The sequence below is a fragment of the Myripristis murdjan genome, chromosome 23 (genome assembly GCF_902150065.1).
Source record: "Myripristis murdjan chromosome 23, fMyrMur1.1, whole genome shotgun sequence".
NCBI lineage: Eukaryota > Metazoa > Chordata > Actinopteri > Holocentriformes > Holocentridae > Myripristis > Myripristis murdjan.
In genome coordinates this window covers 27740350-27752849 of record NC_044002.1, presented here as the reverse complement: position 1 = coordinate 27752849, position 12500 = coordinate 27740350, and the positions used below count along the sequence as shown (strand labels likewise).

The window sequence follows — 12500 nt, the reverse complement described above, 5'->3', positions numbered from 1 at the left end:
GTGAAGACCACCTTGTGAGCTGCTGGCTGCTGATTGGCTGGTGGTGTTGGTGGCCCCGCCCCCCTGCCTGCGGCGTGGGCAGACGGATTAAAGACGTTGGACGACCTGTCAGATCCATCAGGTTCAGGTTGAGGTTTCAGTTTGGAGCGTGCCGGTTCTACCCGTTCTATTTCCACGGTTCCAGGGCCGGGAGAACGCCGCGCCCTCGGCCTTCAGGTTCTGGTCCTGATTCTTCACGTCTGGTCCCAGTGAGACTCGGTCCATCAGGTTTTGGTGTTTTGCGTTACGCAGCCACGGTTCCGTCAGGAGCTCGGGGTTCTGCGGCGGCGGCGGCGGCGGCGGCGCTGCGTGTGAAGACGACAGGTTCCTGCTTTTGTCCGTCCGGAGGCAGAAAATCCTCGTCAGCATCACAACAGAGTCAGCTCTCCTTATGCTGATGATGGCAGATGAATTCCCTGGTTCCCACGTCGCTGTCACATCAGATCAGCCGTCCCGCCTCGCGTTGCGAGCGCCGCCGCCGGCGTCGGCCAATCCCTGCACAGGAGGAAGTGACGCGTCCGCCGCCGGAGACACACTTCCTGTACAGTAACGAATCCCCGTGTTCGCCTCGTGTTGCGTCAGCCGGACGGCCCGCAGCATCTGTTCCCGGCAGCCGGCGCCGTCATGGCAACGTGTCCGACTCGGAGTGACAGGTCGCCGTGGCAACCATTTGGTTTTAAATTAGACAACAGCGTAAACCTGGAGGCTAACGCTGGTGCGCATGCTAATGATGTTACAGTGAGCTGCCTGCCTGTCCGCCCGCATCTGCCTCAACTGTACACACACACACACACACACACACTCACACACACACACACACACATACACACTCACACACACACACTCACTTACACATACACACTCACACACACACACTCACACACACACACACACACACACACTGGGTCAAACTGATCTCCACTCTTCATTTTTTTCTCTCTCTGTGATCGATCTTCCATTTCCTCTCTGCTCCTCCAGCTCCATCACCATCTCCTCACCCCACACACACACACACACACACACACACACTCAGACACACACTCAGACACACACACACACACACACACACTCAGACACACACTCAGACACACACACACACACACACACACACACGCACACACACACACAGACACACACACACTCCTCTAGGCTGAGGTTAGTTGCAGAGAAAATGAGTTCAACAAGCCGAGGGGCGCATTTGTCTCTCTCTCTCTCTCTCTCTCTCTCTCTCTCTCTCTCTCTCTCTCTCCCTCTCACTCTGTCTCTCTCTCTCTCTCTCTCCCCCTCTCTCTCTCTCTCCCTCTCACTCTCTGTCTCTCTCTCTGTCTCTCTCTCTCTCTCTCCCTCTCTCTCTCTCTCTCTCTCTCTCTCTCCCCCTCCCTCTCTCTCTTTCTATCTTTCTATCCATCTATCTATCTATCTGTCTCTCCTCCCATGAGTTGACTTTTCTCCAGTGAGGCCGAGGGCGGTGGGATTCAGGACTTCCTGTATTAACGAGCAGTCAGCTGTAATCCGAGCTCAGCTAATCGATGGAGTCGTCATGAATATTCATCAGAGACGCTGGACGCCGCCGCCGCTCAGCAGCTCCTCACAGCCGGAGCTCGTTAAAGCCCAGGCCAACAGGCTGATGCTCAAACTTATTCTCAGCACCAAACCTGACTTTGACATCATGTCATTAATGTAACTATATCTTAACACTTGATTGATTCATTGATAATTCATTCATTGTAATAGTTCTACACTGTCAGTCAGTAACTTTGTAACTCTGGTTAGTTTCTTATTGCTGTCAAGTTTCCAGTCAGAGGAAGATGGAGCTGTTGAGAGTGTTCAGTTCAATTCAGAGATCCAAGTAAATTATATACTAGCAGGATCATATAATATAACATAATATAACATAATATCATATAATATAATACCTTGACAGGTTTGTTAATCTGCCACATGGTGCAGACATCTAGAAAACAATTAGAAAACAACAAGAAAACAGCTAGAAAACAACGAGAAAACTACAAGAAAACAGCTAGAAAACAACGAGAAAACTACGAGAAAACAGCTAGAAAACAACGAGAAAACTACGAGAAAACAGCTAGAAAACAACGAGAAAACTACAAGAAAACAGCTAGAAAACAACGAGAAAACTACGAGAAAACAGCTAGAAAACAACGAGAAAACTACGAGAAAACAGCTAGAAAACAACGAGAAAACTACAAGAAAACAGCTTGAAAACAATGAGAAAACTACGAGAAAACAGCTAGAAAACAACGAGAAAACTACAAGAAAACAGCTTGAAAACAATGAGAAAACTACGAGAAAACAGCTAGAAAACAGCTAGAAAACTACGAGAAAACAGCTAGAAAACAACGAGAAAACTACAAGAAAACAGCTTGAAAACAACGAGAAAACTACGAGAAAACAGCTAGAAAACAACGAAAAAACTACAAGAAAACAGCTAGAAAACAATGAGAAAACTACGAGAAAACAGCTAGAAAACAATGAGAAAACTACAAGAAAACAGCTAGAAAACAACGAGAAAACTACGAGAAAACAGCTAGAAAACAACGAGAAAACTACGAGAAAACAGCTAGAAAACAGCTAGAAAATGAGAAAACAAGAAAACAGCTAGAAAACAACTAGAAAACAACTAGAAAACAACGAGAAAACAGCTAGAAACAACGAGAAAATGAGAAAACAACTAGAAAACAACGAGAAAACAGCTAGAAAACAACAAGAAAACTATGGGAAAACAGCTAGAAAACAAGAAAACAGCTAGAAAACTAGAAAACAGGTAGAAAACAACGAGAAAATAAGAGAAATATCCTCAAAACACTACAGGAGGTTTTGCTTTGCTGCAAAGTTTGGCCATGAGCTGAACCACCACACCATGTGGTTGCTATGGTGACTGTAGGTGGTTGCTACAGTGTTGGTAGGTGTTGCTGAGGCATTAAGGGTGGTTGCTATGTGATTACTATGTGGTTGCTATGGTGTTCTTCTACGATGTTCTGGAAGGTTCCTAAGGTTGAAACATGCAAAGTTAATGACTGAACACAAACAACTCCACTCATCCTGACCCCGACCCCGACCCCGACCCCGCCCCCAACCCCGACCCCCACCCTGACCCTGACAAACTAGTAATAACATGAGTAAGATCAGTTTTAAAAGGCACAATAAAATCAAACAAAAAGACGAGGCTGTAAGTCCAAACTGAAAACCAGAAACACTGTGGAGCCTCCAGCCAGCAGCGTGTGTGTGTGTGTGTGTGTGTGTGTGTGTGTGTGTGTGTGTGTGTGTGTGTGTGTGTGGTCGGTCACTGTAACACAATCAGCCAGAGAATCGTTTGCCAATCCTATAATAGCCTTCTGTCACCACGGGCGACCAGTGATCAATACTGCTGCCTAGCAACCAAACATTTAATCTGATATTTATATCAACGTGATTGACAGGTCTGGAACTCAATTACACTGCATCGCACGCACACACGCACCCACACACCCACCCACACACACACACACACACGCACACACACACACACACACACACACGCACACACGCACACACACACACACACAAAGGAGTGTGTTCTTTAATGTTTGATGGAAGTGAAAACTGTTTATTTTAGACGACAGGGCCTCAACCGTAGGGAAGACTGTGTGTGTGTGTGTGTGTGTGTGTGTGTGTGTGTGTGCGCACCAACACTTTTCAACTCCAGCATCTATCTTGCTTTGATGAATAAACCATCAACTGTAAACACACACACACACACACACACACACACACACACACACAGTGTCTCCTGTGTGTTAATATGTTCTGAAAGGAAACTTTGAGGCTCCTCAGACACTCAGACGTCATCTGTGTGTCTGAGTGAGTCTCATCTGAACAAAACTTTATTGACACAAACTCAACAGAACAGAGGAAATGATCCAAACAATCGGAGACAAAGAAGAGGCTTAACAAACATTTAAACACATAACAGACCTTTTACTGGTGTGTGTGTGTGTGTGTGTGTGTGTGTGTGTGTGTGTGTGTGTGGAGAAAGAAAAAGAAAATTCATATAACTTATAAACTGCAGCAGCACAAATCTAATCTGTTAGACTGCTGATCTGAAAACAGACCTCCTCCACTATCAGCACCAACACCGGCGTTCCTCAGGGACGTGTGCTGGGCCCCCTCCTGTTCGCCCTCCTCACCCACGACGGTCAGCCAGCCCACGCAAACAAACACCGGCATAAAGTTCACGGATCCAGAACCCGGAGGCCTGCTGCTCCACCAACAACATCCTGAACAACAAAACCAAAACCAAGGAGACTGTGTTGGATTTCAGGAGGTCCAGAAGGTCGGCGCCTGCTCCTGTCACCATCAGCAGAGTGGTTAGTGTTAGGGTTAGGGTGGAGACGGTCCCCAGCCTTAAATTCCTGGGGGTCCACATAAGCGAGGATCTCTCCTGGACCACACACACCACCTACACTGCTGGGAAAGCACAGCGACGCCTCTTTTTCCTGAGGACCCTGAAGAAGGTCGGCCTGCCGCAGAACCTCCTCAGGAACATCCCCCGGTGCTCAGTGGACAGCATCCTGACATCTTTTCAGAGCCTTCACACTTTCTTCACTCCAGTTTTCCATCAGCGGGATAAAGTCCTCCACATGAGTTTCCCTGAAAGCAGCAGCTCTGTTGGCTGATCAGGACTTTCATACGGTCCGATGAGGAGTCGTGTTTTGGTGGAAAATGAGTGAAAGCTGCAGTGTCTGGAGGCGGGCGGGTGGCGGGACGTCCCATCAGCAGACCGGGGTCCAGAGACAGCCATGTTGGTTTTAGCTGATGCTCGCTAGCTAATATTGGTGAGCATTAGCTTACGTACCATGATGACAAACCTTTGACAAAGCTTTATTGTGTATTTTTGGTGGCTAACGAAGCAAATGAAAGTGGCTAAAGTAGCTAATAAGCTAACATTAGCTAGCATTCATGGATGCCTGAGGTCACATGACGTCGGCTGTCAGTCTGGATGTTGAGGTGAAACATGTTATTGGCTCAGAAACGCCGGCATTTCTACGTATTTGCCGGTTTGCAGAAACTGAAAATGGCCACATTTCCTTCTGGTGACTGGGTTGGAAATGCTCCTTCCTCCTCCTCCGCCAGGGAAAATAGTCCCCGGGAAAACGTTTTGTCATCAGCTGTGTGCTCCGGTCGATGTGAACACAGCTGCTGTTATCATCGCTTTAATTTGTAGTTGTGCCATGAAAATACATTTCAGTGTTTTTTTAATGCCATAAAGTCCATTTGAACTGAACTGACAGAAACAGAGGAGAGTTAGCAGCGTGTGTGTGTGTGTGCGTGTGTGTGTGTGTGTGTGTGTGTGTGTGCGTGTGTGTGTGTGACTCACTGTGTGTGTATCAGTGTGTGTGTGTGACTCACTGTGTGTATCAGTGTGTGTGTGTGACTCACTGTGTGTGTGTGTGTGTGTGTGTGTGTGTGTGACTCACTGTGTGTATCAGTGTGTGTGTGTGACTGACTGTGTGTGTATCAGTGTGTGTGTGTGTGTATCAGTGTGTGTGTGTGGGTGGGTGACTGCAAGTTTCCATTCGGAGGTTATTAGTAATGCAACATAAACAAAGTCTCACACAACAACAACAAAAGACTCAGAGCGACAGACCCACCTCAAACCTACATCTATATCTGTATCTATCTGTATCTGTATCTATATCTATCTATATCTATATCTATATCTATCCAGCTATATCTATCTATATCTAGATCTATCTAGATCTATCTGTATCTAGATCTATCTGTATCTATATCTATATCTATGTATATCTGTATCTAAATCTATATATATCTATATCTATCTATATCTGTGTCTTAATCTATATATATCTATATCTATATCTGTATGTGTATCTTCTGACTGCTGTTATTTATTATTTAAATGTGTTTTCTTTTGCTTTGTAATCTCGTGTTTCTGATATCAGACTTTTAAAGATGCCAAAGACAATTTTCAACTTTTTGCACACAAAAACAACACAATAAAAATTAACTGAACTGAATATAACTCACTCACTCACTCACTCACTCACTCACTAACTGGCTAACTCACTAACTCACTCACTCACTCACTCACTCACTCACTCACTCACTAACTGACTAACTCACTAACTCACTCACTCACTCACTCACTCACTCACTAACTCACTCACTCACTAACTAACTCACTCACTAACTGACTAACTAACTCACTCACTAACTCACAAACAAACAAACTCACTCACTAACTAACTAACTCACTAACTCACTCACTTATTAACTCACTGACTAACTCACTCACTAACTGACTAACTAACTCACTCACTCACTCACTAACTGACTAACTCACTCACTCACTCACTAACTCACAAACAAACAAACTCACTAACTAACTAACTAACTCACTAACTCACTCACTTATAAACTCACTGACTAACTCACTCACTAACTAACTAACTAACTCACTCACTCACTAACTCACAAACAAACAAACTCACTAACTGACTAACTAACTCACTATCTAACTCACTAACCCACTCACTTATTAACTCACTAATTCACTAACTAACTAACTGACTAACTAACTCAGTAACTAACTGACTAACTCAGTAACTGACTAACTCACTCACTCACTCACTAACTCACTCACTCACAAACTAACTCACTAACTCACTCACTCATTAACTCACTAACTCACTAACTAACTGACTAACTCACTAACTAACTCACTCACTCACTCACTCACTCACTAAGTACATAAATAAATAAGTCAAAAAATAAATAAAACGGGTTATTTTTTTCTAAAGAAATGCTGAGTGAAAAGGAAGTGTCAGTAATATTTCATAGACCTGCTGTTCAGGTTAATCGTGAACATGAGCGACACTCAGGTCAGCGACACTCAGGTCATCAGCCGATCAGCTGATCAGCCGATCAGCTGATCAGCTGCTCCTGATGCATCAGCAACGTGTTTCCAGAGGCTTCTTCATTAAAACAGCAGCTCTCGACTCCGTGCTTCCCTGAATGCAATGCTGGCAGAGCCGAAAGAGAGCAACCGAATGCCAACAAAAATAAGAGATCACACACACACACACACACACACACACACACACACATACACGCACACACACACACTTTCAAACCGCATGCTGGGGCCCCGCTGTGTCTCTGAACGCAGCTCCACCAGATCAAACACACCCAAAGTAAAATCTGCAGCGTGAGCCTCTGATTTCCTCGCTGCCGCCGCCTTCAGCTGCGATCACAGCTCAGCCGGAAACACGAGGAACCTTTCAGTCTGTAACGCTCCTGAACCCACCGTGCTCCTGAACGCAACCTCAGGAGAGGAAATTAGAAAGGCAGCGCTGATCTCCAGCCGCAGAATTAATCTCCATCCCCGCAAACGGCTTCGTTTCAGCTCAAAGATTTGTGAACGTCGCTGACGGCGGAGAGGAGAGCTCAGCGTGAAAGAACAGAACGTGTCTGATGAAAGAACAGAAAGAAAAAAGAGACAGAACTCAGACAAAACGAGTGCAAACATGATAACACACTGGAACAGGAAGAAGGAAGTGGAAGTCGCTGAAGAACGCCCGAGCGACTGTGAGCGTCCAGAGAACCAAAACAAAACAAAAAACAGATTAAAACTGTTAACAAATTAAAAAAACTGAGACAAACTTTTACCGGTGGAGGGAAAGATGGCTTGTTATTTGATTTTTAATTTAAATTTTTAACTTAATTTTATTTTATTTTATACATGACTTGAAAAAAAAAAAAAAAAAAAAAAAAAACCTAACATTTCAAAAAAAAATTTCAAACTAACAGTCTATGGAATTCAGAAGGTTATAATTTCTTTAATAAGATTTTAAATTCAAACCTTTTCATTTTCAGATTCTTCCGTTTTTTCCTCTTTTCCTTTTTTCTGATTTGGTTTTCATTTCATTTCCATCAGGACGCGGCTCGCAGCGCCGCGGCGGGATTAATAATAAATAATAAATCATTCAGGCGTCAGTGAGGTTGGTTATAATCTGAGCCGCGTGACAGCGTAACACACGCAGCCTCGTCTGATCAGCGCCGAGGAACGCCAGCGTCCCTGAACGTTACACAGCTCATCAACATTCAGGACAACAGAACACATCAGAACCGACTCCCAACGCCACGGAACTCATTCTGACAAGCAGACGCCTTTGAACCTTAAGCGCCTTAGTGCAACACTTCCAAAACGCTGACAGTGTGTGTGTGTGTGTGTGTGTGTGTTCCAGCTGTGGTTTTGCAGCACGTCAGAGCGGGTGTGTGACTGTGAACATGGCTCGGGCTGACAGGCCGTTTGAACCTGAATGCAGCGCGTCGCTCCGCTGCTCCTTCATCACCAACAATAAAAGCCGAGTGAGAACTCTTCATGGCGGCTCCTCTCCCACAGAGGGCGCCAACGCAGACGCCGCTCTCTAATCTGGATTAATTGAGCAGCGTCACACAGGAAGTCCACTGAACCTGACCTGATCACTGGGCTGTGGTGAGCGCTGAGCAGGCAGCCTCGAGCTCATTACAGCCACCGAAACCAAACTGACCACTAAACCCAGGCGTGAAATTAAAATAAAAAACAGACAAACCAACTGAAATGATACTGTCTACTTCCCTAAAATAAAATGAAAAGTAAAACCAAAACCACCTAAAAAAAAAACTCACCTAAAACTAAACGTTTTCAAACAATAAAAGCTAAACTGAAACAATAAAACCAGAGTCTGAACTCGTCTTCGGGGTTTTTCCTCAAACACAGGAAGCCGTGCTGCTACAGGTCAGTCTCATCTACAGTGTAGTCTAATCTGATTCAGCTGCTTGTGGTCTAATCTGATCAGATCTAAACGTGGTGCTATTATTCTGTTTATCAGAATAAAGAGTACGACTGCATGGCCTTTCAGGGCTTCCGTAGTCGAGTGTGACCTCCGCTGTGGCCGCCCTCACCTGCCCTCAACAACCGTGGCGACGACCTCGTGCCTTTTCACCCTAATTCAGCTGAAATGAATCAACGCTGATATTCACACTTCCTGTCACAGCGTGAGGCAGTAAACTGCACAGGTGAGGGGGGGGGGGGGGGGGGGGGGGGGGGGGTGCCTGGATGTGATCAGATTAATATTCTTGTATTGATTAGGCCGTGTGCAGTAAACATGCAGCATTGTGATTACATGAGAGCGATTTGATGGACTGAGAGGAATCGCTCAGATCGTCCTCTCTGGTTTCCTGAGACACTGACGTACTATGGAAATATCACAGGCAACACACACACACACACACACACACACAGACACAAACACACACACACACACACACACACACACACACTGATGTGCTGCCTCTGCTTCATTCTGTGCCAGGAGAGCCTCGGCAGACAGATGCTGCGTTCAGGGACCGGCTTTTATTTCAACATCCAGCACGTCCATGCTGGCTGACAAACAGCGATGCTTTCATGTGCCGATTAGTCCAAAAATACAAACATAAATAAATAAATTAATAAATACATCAGTAGCCTCTGTGCTGCATCTTAACGAGCTGAGACTTGACAAGGAAACAGGAAGTGAAGTTTCCTCAGTTTGATGAAAGCTCACTGGTCGTCGGTGTCGCTGCAGAAATGATTTCCAATTTGTAACTTCATTTAAACAAAAGTTTAGATTATAGATTATCATAAAAGCACGGAGTCTAATCTAAATGATCTAAAATCTACATCAAACAAAATTCTGTCTAATCTGATTTAAATGCAATGAAGTCAAAATTAGATTTAACTGAACGCCATGTAATCTGATTTAAATGGCATGAGATCAATCTGATTCCAACAGAATGAAGTATAATCTGATTGAATACAGGTGTAGTCTAATCAGATTAAACTGAATGTAGTCTAATGTTACTCTAATGTTACTCTGTCTAATCTGATTTAAATTTGATATTGTCTAATCTGATTTGAAAAGACTGCCATTTAATCTGGTAAACAGAATGTAGGCTAATCTGATTAAACTGCATCTGGTCTAATCTGATTAAAATAAAATGGATAATTTTATTAGTCAAATCGGATTTAAACTGAATGTAGTCTAATCTGATTTAAACAGGATGGAGTCTAATGTGAACTGGATAATCTGGTTTAAAAATCATTGTAATCGATAGAGTCTAATCTGATTTAAAGAGACTGTAATCAGATTAAACAGGATGTAGTCTAATCTGATTGAAATGTAATGGAGATTGAATCAGAGTGCAGTCTGGAGAGATAGAAACAGGAAGCAGGCTCACCTGTTGTTGGTCCTGACTTCCTGTCCGTACAGGAAGTGCTCCTGGCTGATGGTGATGTAACTGCTGGAGAGCTGCTCTGATTGGTTCTTGCTGATGGTGACGACGGGATATCCCATCTGCAGCGTCCACCTGTCCATCATCTCCCCGATGTCAATGTCCCGCCCCTCAGAACGCATGGCCTGGAGAACACACACACACACACACACACACACACACAAACAACTGATACATTAGTTTGTGTATGTGTTACTGTGTTTGCTGTTGGTGTTACTGCTCAGCCTTTGACAGGAACACACTGAAACCACACACACACACACACACACACACACACACACACACACAGCTGAATAATGTATTTATGGGCACATACATTTGGACAGACGCCCAGAAACACAGACGAAACAAACTGTCCGGTCAGTTTGTTGCCTCCGTTCTGATGTATCACTGAAGCACACACACACACACACACACACACACACACACACACACAAATAGCAGGCGGCATATGTAAAACGTCTACCAACTTCATCATGTTGTCGTGATGTAAATATTTAATGACTCTGTCCTCAATATGCAACATGCCCGGAAAACACACACACACACACACACACACACACACACGCTCCACACGGCTGATAACTTCAACTCTGATCGGTCTTTTCCTGCGTCTTGATGTTTGCCGATCAATCCATCTGATCAGCTCAGCTGTTCACTGGCTGCTAAATCAATAAAAGAATCTATGGTCTCATGGTTTCACATTAACCCTGAACCATCGGAGCGTGTTGTTCCTCAGGTTTAGATTATTTTTTCTCTGCTGTTTAAACTGTTCATATTTCTATTTTTTATATATTCCTTGTTTATAGTGTATATATTGCTTGCTGCTATTTATCATCTGTTTATACTGTAAATTTGCACATTGCCCACATCTATGCACACGGTTTTTTGCACATTGTTTTTTTTTGCACATTGGGTACTTAGATCTTTAGATCTCTAGTGTCATCTTTTATTCTTTATTTTTTATTTACTTAATCTTGTACTCTGTGGATACTGCTGAAAACTGGGAATTTCCTTCGGGATGAATAAAGTATCTATCTATCTATCTATCTATCTATCTATCTATCTATCTATCTATCTATCTATCTAAACAAAGATAATTATTCACACTTTGCAGAGCTGTGATGTCACAGAGACGTCATGAACTAAATAACCTGATAAACATGAAAGAAATAAATCAGATTATCATAAACTCCTTCATGTCAGACTCAGTTTACAGATCAGGTCCTTTCATAGGATTTTAATTTAATTTTTCATTATTGTTTTACATCCATATATTCCACCTTCTTCTATTTGTGCTGTTTCTATTGAGTTATTTTTTTAAACATCAGTGTTATTCTTGTTGCTTTATTTCGTTTTTTTTTTTTTATATTTTATTGTGGGTTTTTTGTGAAGTGCTTTGGCACTGTTGGGTTTTTCAAAAGTGCTACACAAATAAATAAAGATATAGAAATTATTAATTTATTCTACTTGGCAAGTATCAGACCGTGGGAATTCATGTTTAATATGAATCATTAATTTATATTCTTCTTCTTCTTCTTCTTCTATAAATTATAAAAGTTTCAGTTGCTGCACCACAGTCAGCCAATGGGATGAAAGCATGTGGGCGGAGACTGACAGCTCCTCATTCTGCAGTCCAGACTGAACACACACACACACACGCACACACACACACACACACACACACACACACGGTGGGTGGGTGTATAAAGGCTGACTCATACTCTGTGAGCCTCGCTCGCCCAGACAGCGGCTGCTCGCTCTCCTCAGACGGAAAATCTGAAGGTTTGGCACAAACTTCCTGAGGTGGCGGCGAGAATGTGGGTTGAGAACATGGCGGCGAGAGCGTGGGTTGAGAACATGGCGGCGAGAGCGTGGGTTGAGAACATGGCGGCGAGAGCGTGGGTTGAGAACATGGCGGTGAGAACGTGGGTTGAGAACATGGCGGTGAGAACATGGCGGTGAGAACATGGCGGTGAGAACATGGCAGCGAGAACATGGTGGCAAGAACGTGGCAGCGAGAACATGGCAGCGAGAACATGGTGGCAAGAACGTGTCGGCAAGAACATGTCGACAAGAATGTGGCGGCGAGAACATGGCGGCGAGAACATGGTGGCGAGAACGTG

General features: G+C 44.0%; 1 protein-coding gene across 1 annotated transcript in view; it reads right to left on the bottom strand.

The window, feature by feature from the left end:
• Positions 1–9223: 9223 nt before the first annotated feature.
• Positions 9224–12500, bottom strand: part of trhde.2 (thyrotropin releasing hormone degrading enzyme, tandem duplicate 2) — an 87687-nt gene continuing 84410 nt past the window's right edge. Inside the window, exons 10-12 of the mRNA XM_030045633.1 lie at positions 10321–10499; positions 9828–9837; positions 9224–9259 (exon numbers count right to left, since the gene is read on the bottom strand). Coding sequence (XP_029901493.1) covers positions 9224–9259; positions 9828–9837; positions 10321–10499 — 225 coding nt within the window. The remainder of the gene's footprint in view (positions 9260–9827; positions 9838–10320; positions 10500–12500) is intronic.